Below are 21,996 nucleotides of genomic sequence, written 5' to 3' on the forward strand. Positions count from 1 at the left end.
CCATGGAAAAAGCGAAAAATAACACTTGTTAACTTGAAGTTCTACCCGTGAGACAACCGATGTCAAAAAAATCAAAAAGTGCAAATCACCCTTTTGGGAGACCGTGACCCGTTAAGATAAGTTTTGCACGCAGATTTCGGCCGGCATTAAGTAAGGATTTCAAATTGATGAGCAAAACTTCCCTTGTCACAAAAATCGTCAGAATTCCTAGCCAAATCTTAACAATGCAATTTTGCCACGGATACAAATTGATTGGCAAAACTTTCCTTGTCACAAGTCATCATAAAGTTTCTTTTTTTTCCTCCTAAAGATATATCTTTCCAAATTGTTAATAGAGAATGGGACAGCTCTATGCAAAAAGGGATCCAACTGCATATTCGATTGTGCAATTCTGCATTTGAATTTTATATATTCAAAATTTACAGGTACTGTCACTAATGAACTGGTTGAATGAGCATTTTTTCTTACGCATGATCTTCAGGAAGCACAAGTTATGTTTTCAAATTGTAAAGTCCGGGTTTTCTCGTTATTCATTTCTTGTAATTTCCAAATATACCTTTATTGTTCTAACTAGTGGAGTGTTACTTAAATGAGACATTTAAAGAGAGATAAATGATAGTTTAAAGTTACGAATACGTTTATGATTAAAACTATTAACAGCGTGTTTGGATAGTTGTTACATATTGTTTCTTAATGTATCATATTGTATTGTATTATATTATACTGTATCATTTGTTGAATACAATGTTTGGATAAATTGTATCATTTACCGTTGTTTTATGATGTCACGTACCAGCAATATGAAGAATAAACTTGCAGTATTACAAATATATATATATATATATATATATATATATATATATATATATATATATATATATATATATATATATATATATATATATATGGTACGGGGTAGAATTATTATATAAAAAAGTAGGGTAAATGATTATTTAATAATAATAAAGGGCAAGATGACAAAAAAAGATAAGGTAACGACGCGACCACACCAAATTAGTCGTTACATAAAGTGACACTTGTCGTCGTTACCTAACGACGGATTTAACAATACGATACAATAAAATTTAAGTAACAATTAAAACAAACATTGTATTTAAAGTAATAATATGATACAATATTATATGTAACAACCATCCAAACAAATGTCCTTGCATTGGAGCTCATAAAGCTCCATATATGTGTGAATATAAAGCCTAGATCTTTCTTCCTCACCACTTTCCCGACACTTGATGTATATTGAATAAATTTACATGACTTATGCAAAGAAAACAAACTAGTACAACTTTGTGATAACAGTGAAGAAATTTAAACAGCAGCCAGCATGATGCATTTTATAGAGCTAGAAATTAGCAATGTTTAAGAAGAAATTCCCACTCACCTTGGGCCGGATGGGATTGAGGGAAATAATGGAGCAGAATCTACTATATTGATATCTGATACGTTTTGTGTAATAAGAAAGTTATAGTCCAGACTCTTTTCAACATCCACCGCGCCCTCGATGACCATGACAACTATTGACATTGATGGTCTCTTGGCATAATCGCGTTGTAGACACCACGCAGCAACTTGCATTATATCTACTACTTCTTCCTTATAAAGCTGCATATCTTCACTGCGCTTATCAATCAGATCCATTAGTCGCCTTTCCTCTGCCTTTCTCTTGAAAAGACTAAACAATAGCCTTTGCTCCTCGGGCTCAGATGGCTCGAAATTTTTCCTTCCACACAAGATCTCCAAGACTACAACGCCATAGCTATAGACATCTACCTTTTCTGTTATAACTGCACTAAGCCATTCAGGAGCTAGATAGCCAGGAGTACCTCTCATGGTAGTCACAACTTTGCTCTGAGTCCGATCTATTAGCTTGGAAAGTCCGAAGTCAGAGAGCTTAGCATTATACTTCTCATCTAGGAGAATGTTTTGAGGCTTAATATCCAAATGTAGAATTTTTTGCCTGCATTCTTCGTGGAGGTAGGCTAGTCCTTTGGCTACGTCATGAATAATCTTCTTCCTGCATTTCCAATCTAGAACGATTTCTTGATTGCCAGAGTAGATCCATTTGTCTAGTGATCCATTGCTCATAAACTCATATACTAGAAGTCTGTGAGATTTCTCAGCACAGAAGCCAATTAATTGGACCAAGCTGAGATGATGTATGCTGCCAATGGTTTCAACCTCAGCTAGGAATGATTTCTTGGCTTTGCCTATTCCGTCAAGGCATTTCACTGCAATCTTTCTGCCGTCTTTTAAGGTCCCTCCGAACACTGATCCGAATCCTCCTTCACCAAGTTTTTTGCTAAAGTTCTCAGTTGCAGACTTTAGATTGTCGTAAGAAAATCTAACAGGCATTCCTGGCATGTTATCTAGATAATGCTCTTCCACTTCATCTTCCTTTCTCTTCTTCCAGAGTATGAAAATTATGCATCCGATTATAATGCCAAGAATGGAAATTCCTGTAACAGATCCCACTATAGCACCATTCAAGTGCCTTTTCCTTCTTGCAACAGCTGGTTGAGTTTCATTCTGTAATTTCACATTCTGTACTTTCACAAATGCAGAGGAATTATACCTTGTCTTGTCCTTCTCATTATTCATCAATGAAAATATCTCGGATGGAAGGTAGCACTCCCCAGTAGAAGAATTTGAACCAAAAATAGCAGCTTTACAAGAACAATTCCTCAAACATGCATTTTTACAGGTAGTCATGTCTGTATCAATAATATCTGCACTAAACGCGAAATAATTCACATCATTGAGCTCCAAATATCTGTGGTTTTTTGAGTCATTACAAGTCATTTTTGTGATCTCAGAACAACCAAGATTAGGCTGCCTATCATTTATCTGTCTAAAATAGTTTGTTGAATCAGAACTTGATTTGGGACAACTACACTGCCCTTTTGAGCAAATGCCGTATCTTCCACATGCCATTGGGTAAGCACACTCACCATAAAAGCCTGTAAAAAGGTCATTGACCTCTTTCCACTGGTCTTGCCACTCATACACTTTCAAGTGCCCATCAAATTCCAGTTTCAAAAATTGAGCTGAAGATACAGGAGCAACGGAAACCAGTATCCGCGGATTCTTGGAGTCACTGGAATTGGTGAATAAAGCTAAGCTTCCATTCAAATACATGACATAGTTGGATGCTTTACTAGCAGTTAGTCCATCTATGGAACTCTCAAAATATGTTTGTGGTGGACTCGACTCAACGAAAGCAATCAAACCATTATTTGTGGCAGAGAAAGAAAACAAACCTCCCTCAGTCCAGTTTGTTGCTGAGACACTTGCTGTTAGCTTCTTTCCTGATACTAACTTCTGTCCAGGTACCAAAGAATCAGTTGGATGATCAAAAGATTGCCAAACAGTAACATTGTTGACATCAAAGAGAACAAGATTTCCCAAATGAGTCAACTTTAAGCCAGCAACAGATTTCTCAGTAGTATTTGTTGACCAAACCAAAGTACCATCAGCATCTCTAAGTACCAAGTTTCCTCCTAATGTGAGCTGCAAAGTTGCATTGATCCTAACTGGATTATTCCTATTAGCAGACCAAACAACTTGTGGGAATCCTACATTAACAGCTGTAATAGAGGAAATACTATTTGTGTACACAATGAAAATGGCAAAGATGTAAGTTTCACAATTGCCATTACAGTAGAATCCACAAGCATATCTTGGACCAAAGCTTCCTTTAATAAGTATAGCCCTTACTATAGAGCCATCAGTGAAGTTCACTGAATGTGGTGCTGAATAACTGTTGATCCAAGTCGTTGAAAGATTTGCAGTTGGATAATCAAAAGGTTGGCTGGTTAATGAATGAAAATAACAAAAATAGTGAACAAGAAAGGGAAAATCCAGCTTACAGCCATAAAGAAGAAATTTGTATGATATCTGTAAGATGGTGAAGTGGCCTAAGTAAACCTCATTTTAATTTAAAATAGATGCATGGACTTGGACACTTAGAAAGAATCAACCCCAGAACATTGACCTATCATTTACTTCTTGACTTACTTTGTTGGTCAACCACTATTTTATTTTCAACTTACATTATGGTTTGGAAGGAAAAAAGGGACCTGCTTAAATTAGTGGAAACTTGGAAAGACTAATTAAGTGGACTGCCAAAGGAGTCAAATAGAAAACATTGACCTTCCCATTCCATCCAACTTCCCTGCTTTTTCCTAGAAGGGCAGCCCAGGGCAGTCCAGCGCGGGATGCGGAGAAGGGTTGGATCACACTAGTTTTATGTATGCAGCCTTACTTTGCATTTTTGCAAGAGGTTATTTCTGCAAGTTGAACCTGTAACCTCTTGATTACAGGATGGTAACTTTTACCTTTGTGCCAAGACTTTCCTTCAGCTTCTTCCTCAAATTCTTTTTTATTTATTTTTTGTTTGGATGTACTGAAATTGAATGACTACTTCTAAAAGTTTAAACTTTTAGAGAGATGCAACTTTTTATTTTTATTTTTTTTATCTTGCGTTTTCACACATCTTCATATAGAGAGTTGATTCTTTCTCTTGGATCATACGCATAAAGATATGCATAAATATTTACTTACTTTTCCTTTAATTTGCAGATTTCTTCCCAGTAAAATGAACAATAGAATGAAAGAATGTGAAAAGGAAGTACGAGAAAAAATTTCATGTCTAATTGACAACAGATTAAAGGCAAAAGAAGAAGGCAATGGCAAGGCCCTCAATAATGACCTATTGGGTATATTATTAGAGTCAAATTCTAGAGAAGTTGAAGAGCATGGTAACAAGAAGTTTGGAATGAGTATACCTGAAGTAATTGAAGAGTGCAAATTATTCTATTTTGCTGGGCAAGAGACTACATCAATGTTGCTTGTGTGGACATGCGTGTCCCTCAATCACGTTAATATGTTATGCACGCTAGATAAAAATATTCCACAAGATTATTCAAAAAACTTTTTTTAGAATATTCTTTTAGCCCATTCTCTTTCCTCTCACAAACACCTTCACCATCTCACGCCTTTCTTCTCCTCAAAAATAGTCATCCGCCATTTTCTTATCATCTGCACCGCAACACCAAAAGAAATTCTCCATCACAAGTTCTGGACATTTTCATGACAAACCACCAATTCTTCCTCATTTCCATCTTACAGAACACACCAGCAACCATCTTGCAAACACCCAACAACCATCTCCTCTCCATGAAAAAGAGCTTTGAAGTCACTATTCGCAACTTCGAAATTTCACAAGTGTGGTCAAAGTTGCTTGAAATTTTAGGAGCCGTGAATCACTGAATTGGCAGTAGAACCGTGAAGTCAAACCCAAATGGGGTTTTTGCAAAGTAAAAACAGCAGTTGTGGCAATACCAAAGTCAGAGTACCGCTACAATAATGAGACGGGACAGCTAACCATGGACAAACAGAGCGACAACGGAAAAAATGCATTATAGAGGCTTGCCAATGAGTATTTCCAGCCAGTCAAATCCAAAGTGATGTGGTGATTTTTGTAGTTTGGAGAGTGATTTTGTGGAAGAGGAAAGAAAGAACAACGGAAAAGGGTGGTCGGAGATGAGAAAAAGGACACCGGTGAGAGCTCCTAATGAAACTTACATCAATCATCATTGCAGGCCGCAACTGGGTTTTTCGGTAGTCTCCTCTTCGATGTCATTTTTGGGGATTTGAGAGCTTATTAAGAAAGCCAAACGAAAGAAAAGAGATGAAAAGTCACCAGAAAAGATTTTCCCAGCGAGGACTTGTTTTCCAATGATTGTAGCTTTTTCCTGGAGGTAAAATTACTTGAAATTTTGGAGAGGTGGGCACCCTAACAATTCTTAACTGAAAAGTTCACCCCTCTAGTGGGAGGGGAGAAGAGGAGGGGTGAAGAAGGGGGGTGAAGCCGTGAAGGTGGAGGAAGAGGAGGTGGTGGCAGTGGAGTTGGGGGAAATTTGGGAAGGGGTAAATCTTTAATCTTTTTTCAAAATAAAAAATACCAATCCACTCCCTTCATACGTGTGTATACCACGCACTTTGTCCATCTCAATCATGTCAATGCCACATAAGCTCGGTCAATGGCCAGAGGCATTTAAAACACTTGTATTAATCGAGTTGAGGTATATGTATGACCGTGAAGTTAGGGGGTCGGGAACACAATCCCGGTGTGCATTTGGCTATTCGGCCTAGAAAATATAGGTAACTACTAACTTCTAGCACTTTTTATTTTATTTTGTATAATGTTGGCCTGAGACAAAGTTAAATGGAGAAATATGGTCAGTGAGGGTCAATGGGGATTCATATAGCCGTTGTTTGAGATTGAGGGTATTTGTTGTAAGTATATAATTTTATCATTCACTTGAGCAAGGTCCAAACACAGTTTACTGACAGAAGAAACATCTCTTTGGTTTTAACTTTTCTTTTTTTCTTTTTTCTTTTTTTTTGGGTTGGGGGGGGGGGGGGGGGGGGGATTCTAAGTTACAATGACATAAATGTATTCCTTAACTACAAGGTAAGCAAGAAAAATACTTTTTCCCAAATTAAAAATGAAAACAGTTCAAATTCACTTACCTTATATTTTGTGAAATCACATGATCCTACTATAAGGGCAGCCCGGTGCACTAAGCTCCCGCTATGCGCGGGGTCCGGGGAAGGGCCGGACCACAAGGGTCTATCCTATCCTACTATCAAGAGCTAAATAAAATTATTTGTATTTCATCCCTAAAGGTCCAAATTTGCTATGTAATATCTTATTGACGCAAGCACGCATCACTTTATCAGCCTACTTACCAACTTATAACAAACCTACTTACCATAAGTGAGTCAAGTAACAGAAAAATGATAATCGGCAGGTAATTAATTGGATTCTTTCTTTTTTCTTTTAAGAAACTCAATAAAAGTGTGAAACATCAATTATTACCCTACTTCAATTCACAAAAACCAAGCTCAAACTAATGATCCCCTTTCTTAGTTTCCTACCTTCCAAATGTGAGAGGAGATCTTAAGCAAGCAATTAAACAATCTATCTTTCTGGATTAGCATGCATTAATTGTTTGTGGTACAAACTCTTGTCTTTGCTTTATTTACCCTGTATAAAATAGTGCTTTCTCTTGCCATCTTGCCATCAACTTGCTTTTGGAGCTCTCTTCGCTATCAAACAACTTCAGAAAGCGAGCAGTCTCCCTTTCAAGAACTCCCCCTCCCCCACCCAACATTTCTTCTTAAACAATAGAAAAGAGTAAGAAAGCAAAATCTTCAATTTCATATCCCAAGAAAAATGTCAGACTATTACCCTGAAGAACTGATGGTTCAAATCTTCTCAAGGCTTCCTCCCAAATCTCTCCTCCGATTTAGGTGCATATCAAAATCATGGAACTCACAAATTTCAAGCCCTGAATTCATATGGCTGCACACCCTGCAAATTCTACTAAAACCCTCTACAGGTACAATCATGAGGTACTTCTCAACAATTGAAAGGAAGGAAAAATATTTAATTGTGCGTAGGGATGCATCAGCAGATGTTGACCCTGTAATAACATTAGGATCCCCTTTTAGTGGCAGAGTACGATATTACTGTAGGATCGTAGGTGTATGCAATGGTGTGGTCTGTTTGTCAAATGATTTATTTGGATATGATAATCTTTTGGTACTTTGGAACCCTAGAATAAGCAGATGCCTCACCCTCTCTACGCCTGCTCGTTGTTGTGACAATGTGTGGACTTATAAGTTTGTCTTTGGGTTTGGCTTTGCAATTAAAACGAGAGATTACAAGGTTGTGAAGATGGCCTATACTCATGGGGATTATCAGGATTTGGCGCCACCTAAGGTTGAGGTATATGCACTTAGTTCGGGAATTTGGAATGAATTTGATGGTTTTATTCCAGACACTGGTGTTATAGAGTACTTTTGGACACAAGCTGTTGTTTGTGGGAAGGTCCACTGGACTGCATACAAGAGAACTGGGGAGGGAAGAAGGGTGGAGAACTTGATAATGGTGTTTGATCTGAATGATGAGATTTTTCAGGAATTATCATTACCAGAAGTTTTGGCTAACGAAATACCAATGAATCTGAATGCTGCAGAGTGTAGGGAATCACTTGCTGTGTATCAGTATGATACACGTATTTGGAGCAGCAGTTGTTCCATTTGGGTAATGAAACAATATGGAGACACTGAGTCATGGAGCAAGGAGTATAATGTTGCACTTGGCAACGAGCATTTAATGGTACTCGGCATTAGTGATAATAGTGAAATATTGTTGACTGAATCAATAGGGATGCTAGCTTTATATAATCCTGAGACGCAAAAAAAGGAGCGCCTTGGTATTCCTGGCACTGAGTACTCTTTTTATTTTGATACTTACGAGGAAAGCCTTGTTTTGCTAGATAAAGGGGTTGTACTGCCTCCACTTGATTTATCATCGGAGGAGACAACGGATGATGATGAAGATGAAGAAAATGATGTTGAGAATGCTCCTCAAAGCTGGATGCATTATATTATGCATCAGTATCTCACAGCTTTTCTTGGAGCCGGAAATATCTAAGAGCTTGCCTGCATCTAAAATAATGAACAAATGTTATAAAGTTCAGGCCGACCTTCTGCGGAAGATTATATATCTGCTTTCTGTCAGGCCATCCCAATTTCATTTATCACAGCTATGTATCATGTGCTCGGTGTTATGCTTGTTATTACAACTTTAATCAATTTTGACTGCTACACCATTTGTGGTTTTATGTTTGGCTACATTGACCAAATCAAGATGAATATTCGAATCAAATGTGTCAGTCAATGCAATTTACTTTTAGGTGGGGAAAGCCGTAAACCCTTGAACCTTTTAGCTTTGAGATATTTCGGTAACACATAACTATTTTGAAATTGTAACAGTTGACAAATGAATAAGAATACATAAATCACACCACTAACAAATGGCACAGTTCAAGTAATCAAAATTTTATGGTAAACATTACTGGGAAATCTAGTTGTTGATTGGTGATAAACTTCCCAATCAAAGATGAGATACCCACTACCAAATTAATGTGCTTTCAACTTTAATCTTCTTAAGCTTCATTTTAGTTACAAATATCTGCAGCAACAGAACAAGGCAGCAGATTATTAGCTTCATTCGTGTATCGCTTTGATACTGAAGTACACTAAGTGTTATAGGCGTCACCGTAAACCAACACAAAAAAATAAAGCAGTTTCCATAAACCAAAAATATCAATTTTCTGCTATGACCAAATGATTAAATGAACAACAGAAATATTCACGCAAGTCCGTCAGCGGTCAGCTTGTTTAGCTATGGGCATATAGATAATCAAAGTGATTCAAGATCTCAGTAGCTCAGATAGGCAGACCCAAGACTTACCTATAGATGTTCGCGGACAGTTTTCTCCGGCCAATCATCTGGTTCTTCTGTGACATGCAAAAGAAACATGTGCCCTTATGAAATGTGCCTTGGCTTTTGCTCTTGAAACTCCAAGTACCCAAGAATTCCTGAACCTCAAACGCACACATAACCCCAGAGTCTTAAAAGATCTCAGTTAAAGCTGCATCTTCTAATGCCTCATCAGTTTCCCAACCATCCTGTAATTACGTTACAAAACAAAAAGAATGTCAATCCAAGGATTATTAACAATATTATTGTTGATTGGCTTAATTAATAGGAAAGATTTGATTCATTTTACTCTAATTGATTGTAACTGATTGTAATTTATTTCCTTCCCTAAAATAGTCATAGGACCTAGTGTTTAAATACCTTTACTTAGGGAGGTAAGAAATACACAGAAATACTAGTCTTTTCTTCTTCTTCAAAAGGTTCCTTAATCTCGAAAAGAGGTCGAGTTTTTCTCTCTCCGTTGAAGCTATCCGAAACTAAACACCTTTCTGTTAGTGTTGTCAAGAAGGTAAACCACTATCGGCGAGGCAGATTATTTTTCAGCAATTTTCTTCAGATTTCCTTCTGATTGAGCAGAAAATATGGAGACATTCAAGGAGACGGTTTCTAGAGAAATCTTGTCTTCAGATGAAATTCAGCTCTCCATCGCTTCCTAGCCAAACTTGACTCTGCTAATGTTGTCACATCCAATTATGTGCAATCAGGTAATGCCTTTGCTGCTCACCTTAATTCTTAAGTTGTTTATTCTGGTACAAATAGACACATAACAGGCTCTAAGGCATTCAAAACTATTCTCTGTGTCTCAAAAGAGGTAACGTCAAAATAGCCAATGGTTTTTAACACATATCTCTGGAAGAAAATCTATCGTTTGTACTCCTAATATTAAACTGTCATACTGTGCTCCATGTCCCTGCATTCCTTCTCTATTAGTGCCATCACCAAAACTCTAAACTGTAAAATCGAGTTCTTTCTCGATCGTTGTATTTTTCAGGATCTTCAAATAGGAAAAAGGATTGCAGTGGCTGATTGCGTGATGACTTGTATATATTAGATAGAATTCAAACTCTGGTCAAGCCTTTTTTGAGGAAAGTAAGGATATCAACCAAGAAATAGTACAACGACATAGACGGTTTAGACACACATCATTTTTGTCTTGAAGAAGTTATATCCCGATTTGTTCTCAATGACTCAATTTGAATCTTTGTTCTGTGATGCGTGTGAATATTCCAAGCATACTAGAAACTCTTATCATGTGAGTGATAATTGAAGCACAACTCTGTGTATGACTATTCATTCTGATGTATGCGGTCCTACCCAAACTGTTTCTTTATCTGGTACTCGATGGTTTGTTACTTTCATTGATTGTTGTACTAGGATGACTTGGTATATTTGTTAAAAGCTAAAAGTGAAATTTTCTCTTGTTTTCGGTCCTTTCATAAGATGATTTGAACTCAATTGATGACAAAATAAAAATCTTGAGAACTAACAATGGCAACGAATACATGGATAAAAGATTTAGTGCTTATTTGGAGTCCAATGGATAGTCCATCGGACTAGTGTCCTTACACTAGTGCACAAAATGGGGCCGCTGAAAGAAAAAATAGGCATTTGTTAGAAGTAGCGAGATCTCTTATATTCACCATACATCTACCAAAACCTTATTGGGGATGTTATTCCAGTAGTTACCTCTCTTATTAACAGAATGCCACTTAAAACACTCAATTTTCACAAGGGAAAGTGAAATTGGAGAAAGAATTCAGGAGGAGACTATTGGGCGTTTAGATGGGCCTGATTTGGAAACATACTCAAGGAGAAATAGAGCAGAAGAAGTTGTCATGCAATCTATCGAAGCTAAACCTTCTTATACTTGTAAGTTATTTACATTTCCTAATGAGTTAGATTTGCATGTTGATCACAGAAAATAAGTCAGATCTTGCACCACCGAACACCATTTATTTAATTTTGTCTCATATAATTCTATGTCTCAAACAGCCTCTCTGCCCTTCCAGGGTAGGGGTAAGGTTGAGTACACTCCCAAGACCCCACTTGTAAGAAATCACTGGATTTGTTGTGGTTGCTGTATAATTCTATGCCTCCCTCTTATAGAGCATTTGTCTTGTCGATTTCTTCTGTGTCAATTCCCCAGAATAGGAGGAAAGCTTTTGCAAATCCTAAATGTAAGCAATCTATGATTAAAGAAATGAAGGCCTTGTCAAAAAATGAAATTTGGGAACTTGTCACTTCACCACCAAGCAAGAAGTTGGTTGGTTGCAAATGGGTCTTCACTATGAAGCAGAAAGTTGATGGCTCGATTGGAAGATTCAAAGCAAGATAGGCGGCTAAGGAATTCACTCAGACTTATGGAGTGGATTATCAAGAGACATTTGCCCATGTTGCAAAAATGAACACTATCGGGATTCTTTTGTCTTGTGCAACTATTCTTGATTGGGACTTACAACAGTTTGGTGTGAAGAATGCATTTCTTCGGAGAGACTTAGAAGAAGAGGTATATATGGAGATTCCTCCTGGATTTGATAATGCACAAAGTCATGGAAAGGTATGCAGATTGAAGAAAGCCCTGTACGGACTGAAGCAATCCCCCAGAGCTTGGTTTGACAGATTCTGCAAAGCAATGATCTCCTTCAGTTATCAACAAAGCAATGTTGATCACACCCTATTCAGAAGACATCAAACGGGTAAACTCACTCCTCATAGTTTATGTTGATAACATAGTAATGACAGGAGATGACAAAGAAGAGATGGCTCGATTGAAGAAGTTGTTGGCACGGGAATTTGAGATCAAGGATCTATGAAAATTGCAGTACTTCTTGGGAATTGAGGTTGCTAGATCAAAAAGAAGAATTTTTATTTCTCAAAGGAAGTATATTCTGGATCTCTTGAAAGAATCTAGTATGACAGGTTGCAGATAGCAGAATCACCTATTGAAAGCAATCACAAGTTACAAAGCAAAGTTGGAGAGTCAGTTGATAAGGAGAGATATCAGAAGTTGGTTGGAAGACTCATTTATCTCTCACACTAGACCAAATATAGCCTATTCAGTCAGACAGGTGAGTCGGTTCATGCATGATCCTCGAGATCCTCATATACAAGTCGTCTTTCACACTTTATAGTATCTAAAGTTTGCTCCAGGGAAAGGTCTGTTTTAGGTAGAAGCCTATACATATGCAGATTGGGCTGGATCTTTAGATGATAAAAGATCTACATCCGGTTATTGTACACACGTGGGAGGGAACTTGGTCACTTGGAGATCAAGAAGCAAAGTGTAGTTGCTAGACCAAGTGCGAAAGCAGAATATAGAGTTATGGCCCACGGTGTCTATGAAATTCTTTGGTTACTAAAGTTGCTAGAGGAACTAAGACTGTCAAAAAGGAAAAACTCTTCTTATACTGTGACCTATATTGCGCTGACTCTCCAAAATGATGTCGCACCCGTGTCGGATCCTCATTTTCGGAGAGGATCCGACACGCAACCAGCAACATTTTCGGAGAGTCCGAACAACATAGACTGTGACAACAAGGGTGCCATCGGCATAGCACATAATCCAGTCCAGCATGACCGAACAAAAGATGTCGAAATTGATCGACACTTCATCAAAGAAAAAGTTATGAGTGGTGTCTTGAGCTTGTTTCATGTGTTATCAGAAAAGCAGCTAGCTAATGTGTTTACCAAAGGTCTCAACAAACGGACTTTTCATACAATGGTTTGCAAGTTCGGCATGTGCGACATCTTTGCACCAACTTGAGGGGGTGTTGATTAGCTTGATTGTTATGGAAGATTTAATTTTATTCTGATTGATTGTAATTGATTGTACATTGATTATAATTTATTTTCCTTCCTAAAATAGTCATAGGACCTCGTGTATAAAATACCTTTGCTTAGGGGTGTGAGAAACATACTAATATATGAAAGAAACATTTTCTTCTTCTCAAATCTACAGTTTCTCTTTGTACTGAAGTACACAAGTGGTACATGTGTCACCATAAACCAAAACAAAAATATCAACTTCTTTTTGATAAGTAAAATATCAACTTTATAATATGACCAAATGATAAAACCAATATAATTCATGGAAGTCCATCAGCAGCCAGCTTGTTTTAGCTTTGGGCATATAGATAATATGAGGTCAAAATTGACTTGCATTAGCAAAATTCACAAAGTTAATGCCAATAAGGACACTATTTCTCTAAATTTAATAAATACAATGATTCATAATTTAATTGAGGATTACAGACTAATATATCTATATCAGCCACAACAACCGAAATAGCGAACAACAGAAATTTGCAATGATTACTTACAGTCTACATACTCAGTAAATAACTGCAGCAGCATAAGGGATTATTACCTGGTACATGTTGCTGGTGGGAGGTGGCAGGTATCCCGTGGAATTAGTCGAGGTGCGCGCAAGCTGGCCCGGACACCACGGTTATCAAAAAAAAATATTATTTGGGAAAGAAAATCTAGACCATGGGCACTTACTGCAAGATAAGACATTCTTAAAATCAATTATAGTCATTGGGAAATGGGTATATCAGTTACGCACTATAAGAAAATTGAAGTTCAATTTGCCTTCTTAGTGAATTTGAGTTATCGAACTTTCAGAAAAGGAAATAGTTTTTCTTTGTTGCACAAAAAGTTCTCAAGCACGCCCTTTCTAATTAAATGAGCTCTACTACTATTGTTTCCAAGTAGACAAGTCTTCCTTTAGTATGGGTATGACACTATGACTATCGCTAAAATGTCATCATAAATTAGATTCAGTTCAAGATTTGGCATTCCACTAGGCTCTTTAATGCAAGAAGGCAAGTCAAGAAAGAAAACATAGCATTAAATTGTCTCAAAACTGATCAGTAGATAGTGAGGTTGATTGTTTAGAATAAGGATTGTTGAGTCCCGCGTCGGTGAGATTTGGATTTCTTGGTCTGCTTATATGGTCTGAAGCAATCCTCACCTCATGAGCTAGCTTTTGGGATTGAGCTAAGTCTATGGTCCATTTATCATGGTATCAGAGCCAGGCCCATCCCAATTTATTGTTACCATGTTGGGCCTCCATTTATGTTGTCCACGCTCTAGTTTGTAGGTCTGGGTATGAGAGTGGGTGTTGAGTCTCACATCCGTGGGATTTGGGTTTCTTCTCCTTATATGATCTTGGGTAATCCTCTCCTCATAAGCTTTGCGATCTACTAAAGATCTATTTTCAGGAAGGAATCAAATGATTTACTTTCCTTTTATAATAACATCTTAATCTACAATCTACGAATAAGAAATAGGAACAAACTTGAATTACTTAAGTGAAGACTTCTTTAATGAGGTAAATTGCAATTTTAGTCCTTAAAATATAACCTCGTTGCGACTTTGAATCTCCATGTTATTATGATCAACACATAACCTTTAATATTTTGAGACATGGGCCAATTTTGTATTTACTAATGTAGTTAACAACATTAAACAAAATTAATGCCTCTAGTGGCTTCCACCACCTTCTGCCTCTTCTTCTGCTAAATCAGCATCAATCCCCCATTCGACTACTACTACTACGGATCCCAGGTATCCATAAGAGCAGGGAAGGAAATACAAGACTGATCAACTCACCTAAACGTAGTAGCGGAAGAGTAGTTTTAGTCCGTGAAATATAACCTTGTTACGACTTTGAATCTACATGCTATTATGATATCCATGCAACCTTTACGATTTTGACATTCAGTAATGCAATTAACAAAATTGACAAAAATTAATGGCATTAGGCTTCCACAACCTTCTGCCTCCTCTTCTGCTAAACCAGCATCAATCCCCCATACTGCTACCACTGCTCTTGCTGCTACTTACCCCCAAAAAAAAAGAGAATCAACTTCTAGTAAAATGTACAGATAGATGTTTACTGGTGAAGTACAATTTATGCTCATATAAATTAGGAAGACTCAGAAAAAGGAGGAAAAAGGTAAGCGCGTTTGGTGGAAGTGACAGCATGCACCGAAAAAAGCAGAACCAAACAGAATACTCCTTCCGTTTCAATTTATGTGAACCTATTTGACTGGGCACGGAGTTTAAGAAAAAAAGAAGACTTTTGAATTTGTGGTGTAAAATGAGGCACATATATTTTGTGTGGCTATAAATCATTGCATATATGAAAAGGAGTTATTATTTTTGGCACGGACTAAAAAGGAAATAGGTTTACATAAATTGAAACGGAGGGAGAAGTAATTAGCACCAGCTGCCTCAATACCTACCGGCGACAATCACTTAGTCTGCAAGGTCTACAATGGGAAGCTGTTGTGCCAAAGCAAGAGGAAAGAACAGAAGGGAGTATACTAAAGAGGAAAAGGAAAAAGAAAACAGGAAGAAAGAGAGAGAGAGAATGAATCAGAACCAGAAACCATAAAATTTATGTGTATCCCCCACCACTAATTGAAGATTACCATGTTTTTATTGGGCTTGTAGGTTTTTTTTTTTTTTTTTTTTTAAATTAAGTAAACAAGTGACCATGCTTTCTTTTGGCTTTAACCATAACCTCGATATGCTTTATAGATGATTATATTTGAAGCCTATATATTATTTTCGTTCAAGCAAATGAATCCAGCACAACCTATGATAAATTAGATGAACCGTGCATAGTCTCCCAGTGTAATTCATATGACCAACGTGGAACAAACAGCATAATGATTCAGCTAATAATGAGCAAGGTCAATAGAAATAACAGTGTCTGCATTATAAGGACATACTGTATATTTAGGGTTTAAATGATAAGATTATTATTGCTCTGACTTTAAGATAAAAATTACCACTTAAGATGTGTTTGTACAATCAAGAACTAGATACTTATTAAGAAGTTCTTCCAGAAGATCATAAATTTAAGTTCTAAATACCAAAAAAAAGACTTCTTTCATTTGTTTTCAAGGCAAATGGACATTCTCAATATAAAAATACTTTCATATAATTTATACCCCTATTACCAATTTTAAACTACAGACATGCTTGCATTTATTTACAGAAGTATTGTGTTTGAAATCCAACATTAATATTTAGTTCTCTGCCTAAAAGTTTTCATGCGTCACTTGCTATTCAAGATCTTATCAATGTGATATCTGCTCAAAAGATATTGCAACTTGTTACTACTCCTGGTTAGACTACTTTATCAAATAGAGACATGTTATTTGTAGTACTACTTTGCTTCTTGGAATATTTGAAACACAATATTGTCATGGCCATGGTGTTCCTTGCTTATTGACATGAGATTTGTTCAGCCAACTTTGCCAAGGGCATTGACACATAAAATATGAAATGGTTTGTCAAACTACCAACCACTGTCTACTTGTCTCTGGTGTGTGGTAGCTGAAGAGCTGTTTTCACTTGGATCAATTTACATGGACTCGTCTACGGGCACATATTACTCCCATTGTTCCCTTTGTTTGACTCTCTTTTCTTTTTAGCCCGTTTCAAAAAGATAAACACATCTCTATTTGGGAGCTATATACTTTTAGCTTTTGTATTTTATGCTTAATGATATACTCTTAATAGAAATGACAAGGCATCTACATACATTTAGCTTATGTCACCAAAGTCTTCCTATCTTTTTAAACTCCGTGTCTAGCCGAATGGAGGGTGTTAGTATCCCATATGTGTCCGTGAAGTATTTTTCTAATTAGGTTATCGTAAATATCACCAAGAAACCCACACCCGTGCCATACCCTTTAGACATGGGCACGTCAAGGAAGGATCGATGCAACATAGCTTGGATTGTAGGTTTACCATACTCCTGAGGTGTCTTTTTCCTATAAATAAATAAGTTGTATTAGAGAAAAATACCCCTAAATGGGTTCACCTGTTTGCAACAAATGAGCAAAAACCCCATTGGCTGTAATCAATATACTTTATTTGAATGTTAATACTTCCTTATTTGTTTATTACGACTCGTATTACTTGCTATAACAATGGAACTCCTAAGATTTTAGATTACTTATCAAAGGAAGCATGAAAACTTCTAAAATTGCATGTACATACCTACCGGACTAACCTTGATACCTCATATTACTTACATATATAATACATAAATCACACACACATGCAATGATATGAGTTTCTGCCTTTGGTATAAAAAAGAAGCAAGTCTTCACTGCCAACATAGCTCAAATGCTTTGGTTGTAATCGGTATCAGTTACTTGACTGTTATCACTATCTCAGATTTGTCTAGCGAGCTGATAGAAAAGAGCACATAACATGGGTAAGACTTTTGTTCTTACTTAGGAGTTTTGGTTGATGTTCCCTCTCACGGAACTCTGTTCTAGGGTATTTTCCTCTTCTGATGAAGTTAAGTTTTATGGACATTGATGGGAAAGAACCCCCAATACAATCAATATACCAAAATTAAAGAATCTTAAAACTTGTCAATTCATGATGAATCCTGGATACCGATGATACTGATGGGCGTGCCCACCTAGGCACGCGTTACGATGGTGTGAGTTGAGCTTAAATGGAGAAGTGAGGATTCATATAGACGAACCCAACCTGACTAAGGCGTAGTTTTTTTTGTTTTTAAAAAGGAAATCTTACATGAATGTACCAAAAAAGACACTATTTACCAACAACTACTCATTTTAGTCATGCTACCAAAAATAGCCCCAAAAAAAAAAGTTTATTTTTATAATGATACACAATATTCAAAAAACAGAGGCAAAAAAGATTTTTATTCAATGGGTATCGTTGCGGTTCGTTGAAACACATAGATGAGGCAATATACAAAATTTGACGAGTTTTGAAGGTGAGTTAGACTAGTTTGGAGTCAAAATTCATTACCAATGATGTACAATATTACAATCATTAGGCAAAAAAGGATTTTTCCCAATGGGTATGGTTGGAATTCTTGAAAACATATAGATGAGGCAATATACAAAATTTGAGCAAGATTAGAGGTGATTTTGACTGGTTTGGTATCAAAATTCATAGTTAAAATAAAAAAAATTCTGTGACACATTCAAACATACATCACGCATGTATCTCACACACAAGTATACATGTATATACATGTGATACGCATGTGATACACATATCATCTTTTCCCATGTTCATCTTCTACTTCGAATTTTCAATTCAAACCACATCAAAACTAACTTCTTAAGATGTACCCAATCTATTCCAACAACACCCACTCAAAAGAAAGCAAAAGTTGACCTTTTTTTGGCGACAAATAGCTGGCTAATATTAGTAATATTTTATGAATTGGTCAATTTTTGTACTAATTTGCTTATGGGTGGACATAACTGATTATTTACCTTTTAAAAATGCACCCAATAAAAAAGGTACTAAAATCAAAATTAGCACAAGCAAACATACTCAAACCTTAAAAGAAAAAGAAAAACTTTCCTTTTTCTGTTTTATTAACCTTTAAAAATTGACATAATCAGAAGTAGACAACCTGATAGATATTCTAAGTTCATAACATGTGCAGCTTTTTGCTTTTTGAAATGCACATTTAATTGCACCTGCTTAGTGCCAGTTTATATAAACATTGACATAACTGGACAAATATGAATATATAAACTTGTTCGCAACTAAAGCAGATTCACTTTCCAATTTTGCGATCAAACATGTAATGATGCTGGTAGAATGAAGGCTACGATTCAGTGATAAAAATTTAGAAGTCAAGAAATTTAGAAGGAAAGGGCGTACCAATCGACGATTCAGTGATAAAAATTGGAGAAGTCGGGAAAGGGAGAATTTCTGAGAAGATAGACAATGATTTCTGAGAAGACATTTTTAGTTGGAGTGGTGAAACTATTTCTTGAGAACAGGGGAATTCTACAGCTGTTCATTGCTTTCCTTACTTTTGTTTGGACAAAATGACAAAAATAGTCCTTACGTTTGGGAGAGGTTTAAAATAGTCCCTTAGGTATGTTTCTGAGCCGTTTTGATTTTTTAAGTTTATTAAAATGAATACTTTTTATCTCTATTAAATATTTAACAGATTCTAAGAGTTAGATTTAAACAAAATAATAAAAAATAAAAGATTTAATAGGAACTCGCATTTGAGAGTGTAATTTTTGTTTTTTCTATTTATTTCTAGTTTTTGGTCTAGTTCTACTATTTTTTGTCGATTTTTATTGTTTAGTATAGTTGGTGTTTGTAATTTTTAGAATTTGACGAAATTTTTCTAGTATTTTTTCTAAATCAATTTTTCACATCTGATTAAATATAATAGTCATAATTTAATAAGTATTTAAATGAGATTAAAGGTCCTCACTTTTAGCAAGCTTAAAAGGATCAAAATTTTACAAAAGCATAGTAAGGAATTATTTAAAATTTATCTCAAACATAAGGGACCGTTTTTATTTTTTCCTTTTGTTTGACATAGGCTCAAACAGAAAGAAAGAAAGAAACCTCGACTACTGGACGGTGAAAATAAAGAGAATGGGAATGTCTCAGTATTTTACTATTCCTCCGTCCCATTTGAATTGTCCTTCTAGCTCAAAAACTTTATTCCAGAATAATTTATTTTAGGATTTCATGACCAAATTTATTAATTATTTTTTCCATAATATTAAAAAGTAGTTTTTTAAATATTTCTCAATTCTTCAAAAAGCATTTAATAGGGATAACTTAATAAACTATACCTTGTATTTATGATTTTTGTTAAGAAAACTGGCAGTTATGTTCATTTATAAGTAGCTTATTACAAAAATATGTCAATTCATAAAATATTACTAATATTAGTCAAATATTACCAATATTAGCCAATTAGCTATTTGTAGTCAAAAAATATCTAATTTTTGCTTTCTTTTGAGTGGTGTTATTAAAATAGATTTGGTACGTTTTAAGGAGCTTGAATCTCAGTTTTGGGATAATTTTGTGGAGTTTTGAGTTGGTTTGAATTGAAAATTCAAAGTAAAAGATGAACATGAATAAATAATATGTGTATCACATATGTATCATATTTGTATCAAATGTGTATCACATGAATATACATGTATACATGTGTGTGAGATACATGCGTGATACATGTTTGATACATGTGTCACGGAAGAATTTTTTGACCTCGATTTTAACTATGAATTTTGACACCAAATCAGTCCAAATCACTTTTTATCTTCCTCGAATTTTGTATATTGACTCATTTAATGTTTTCAATGAACTTCAACCATACCATTGAAAAATATTCTTTTTGCTTAAATTTTTGGAATCTTGTATATATATATTTTTATATTTCATCACCTCATTTGCTAGCTCATCCATGAAATTTTCTTTTTGTCTTGCATCTAATGTTGTTGATCACGCTTAAAAGTATGGAAGGAGATCTTTGTATGTGATTCTTGGAGAGAAAGAACCTTATTTATGTGGGTTTTAATTTTTATGTGTTTGGCTAGTTTTAGTAAATTTATGATTAATATCTAGAGGTTTGTAAGTTGAGAGTTATTTGGGACATTTAAAGTTTCCTTTTCTAGTCAAATTATTTTAGATAATGTGGATAACCTAAATTTCCATGGTTCTGCTCCCTTGAAGTGTCCTGTTTTTGGTGTCATCTCAAAGAATTCACTATTTTTTTTTACCAAAACACAAATTTACCCCTTGATGGTCCAACCTTTTCCAAGATCTCGTTATTAATAATAATAATTAATAATAATAATAATAATAATAATAATAATAATAATAATAATGAGGAAGAATTTCATCTCTTTAACAACTATGTCACGAGGAAGCTCAAAAGGGGTTGGTTTTAAGAGGGGAGGAGAATTGGTTGTTCTGACTGTAACTAATTCAGAGGCGGATTCAGAATTTGAAAGTTACGGGTGCCACCATGTTATGCATACAGTATACATGTCAGCAGGTACAAAGACATATTAGGAATAATGGGTTAGTTCGGTTAGTTTTTGGTTAATTTGAATAGGTCTTTCATTCACAAAGCAAATAAAGTTCGATTTTAGTTCAAATTTTTAACACTTAATTTAAACACATTCTAAATAAAAATACAAAAGAAAAATAATATTTCATGAAAAGAGCGCCTCCAATATAAATATTTGCTTAAAGAGTAGCTTAACTACACTATATATTCTTTGCTTGACTAGATTAATTTACTTGTATTGTTCTTTGTTTATTTTTCCATCTTAATTATTAAGTTATATGACAATTATTTTCAAAGAAAAACCTTCAACATTCAACATATGATATTCGACTCAAAACGACTATCAATCAAGCCATTTTTTTTTTGCAAAACCCAATAGAAGATATTGCTAAAATTATATTCCAATATATAAATTAATATCGTTTCATTAAAAACAAAGAAATTATATGCTAATTAAAATCAATTCAAATTACCTATAGAAAATAATTTTTCATAAAGTAAGGTATAATGATAGAAACAAAATGAGGACCGAAAGTTAAAAAAATGAAGAAGAGAGACTTAGCAAGTAATAAAAGGAAGAAAATGAGGTGAAGCCCTAAGGCTCAACCGAAAATAAAGAAAATCTTAATAAGTAGAAAAAAGGAAAAATCAAATGAGCTGCTCCAATAGGGAATCAAACTTGCATTCATGAGACCAAGGAAAGCCTTCAAAGGGAAGGTTGAATCAATGGCACCCGCTTCCACTTTGTGACTTCTGGGTGCCACTCTAT

General features: G+C 35.5%; 2 protein-coding genes across 4 annotated transcripts; one reads left to right on the top strand and one right to left on the bottom strand.

Annotated features, from left to right (window-relative positions):
* Positions 1-1,084: 1,084 nt before the first annotated feature.
* On the bottom strand, positions 1,085-19,219 carry LOC104110920 (G-type lectin S-receptor-like serine/threonine-protein kinase SD2-5). Of its 3 annotated transcripts, none has more exons than XM_018775869.3 (4): positions 19,061-19,219; positions 13,743-13,805; positions 9,347-9,564; positions 1,085-3,559 (listed from the first exon to the last, which is right to left on the bottom strand). In XM_018775869.3, exons 3-4 carry the CDS (start codon positions 9,493-9,495, stop codon positions 1,396-1,398), a joined length of 2,313 nt encoding a protein of 770 aa, XP_018631385.1. In that variant the 5' UTR covers positions 9,496-9,564; positions 13,743-13,805; positions 19,061-19,219; the 3' UTR covers positions 1,085-1,395. The 3 variants fall into 3 exon arrangements, with proteins under 3 accessions (XP_018631385.1, XP_018631383.1, XP_009618783.1); XM_018775867.3 differs by having other exon boundaries at positions 13,743-13,875; XM_009620488.4 differs by lacking the exon at positions 13,743-13,805.
* On the top strand, positions 6,815-8,760 carry LOC117280231 (F-box/kelch-repeat protein At3g23880-like). The gene has a single exon (XM_033659904.2). The coding sequence runs from the start codon at positions 7,259-7,261 to the stop codon at positions 8,522-8,524; it is 1,266 nt and encodes a 421-aa protein (XP_033515795.1). The 5' UTR covers positions 6,815-7,258; the 3' UTR covers positions 8,525-8,760.
* Positions 19,220-21,996: the final 2,777 nt, after the last annotated feature.

Source organism: Nicotiana tomentosiformis, chromosome 6 (genome assembly GCF_000390325.3).
Source record: "Nicotiana tomentosiformis chromosome 6, ASM39032v3, whole genome shotgun sequence".
Taxonomy (NCBI): domain Eukaryota; kingdom Viridiplantae; phylum Streptophyta; class Magnoliopsida; order Solanales; family Solanaceae; genus Nicotiana; species Nicotiana tomentosiformis.

Coding starts and splice junctions, on each gene's coding strand:
- LOC117280231 (XM_033659904.2), top strand. CDS start 7,259: ATGTCAGACTATTACCCTGAAGAACTGATGGTTCAAATCTTCTCAAGG.
- LOC104110920 (XM_009620488.4), bottom strand. CDS start 9,495: ATGTGTGCGTTTGAGGTTCAGGAATTCTTGGGTACTTGGAGTTTCAAG. Junction 3,560..9,346: donor CTGTCCGCGAACATCTATAG/GTAAGTCTTGGG, acceptor GTCTGCTAATAG/GAATAATCCAGTTAGGATCA.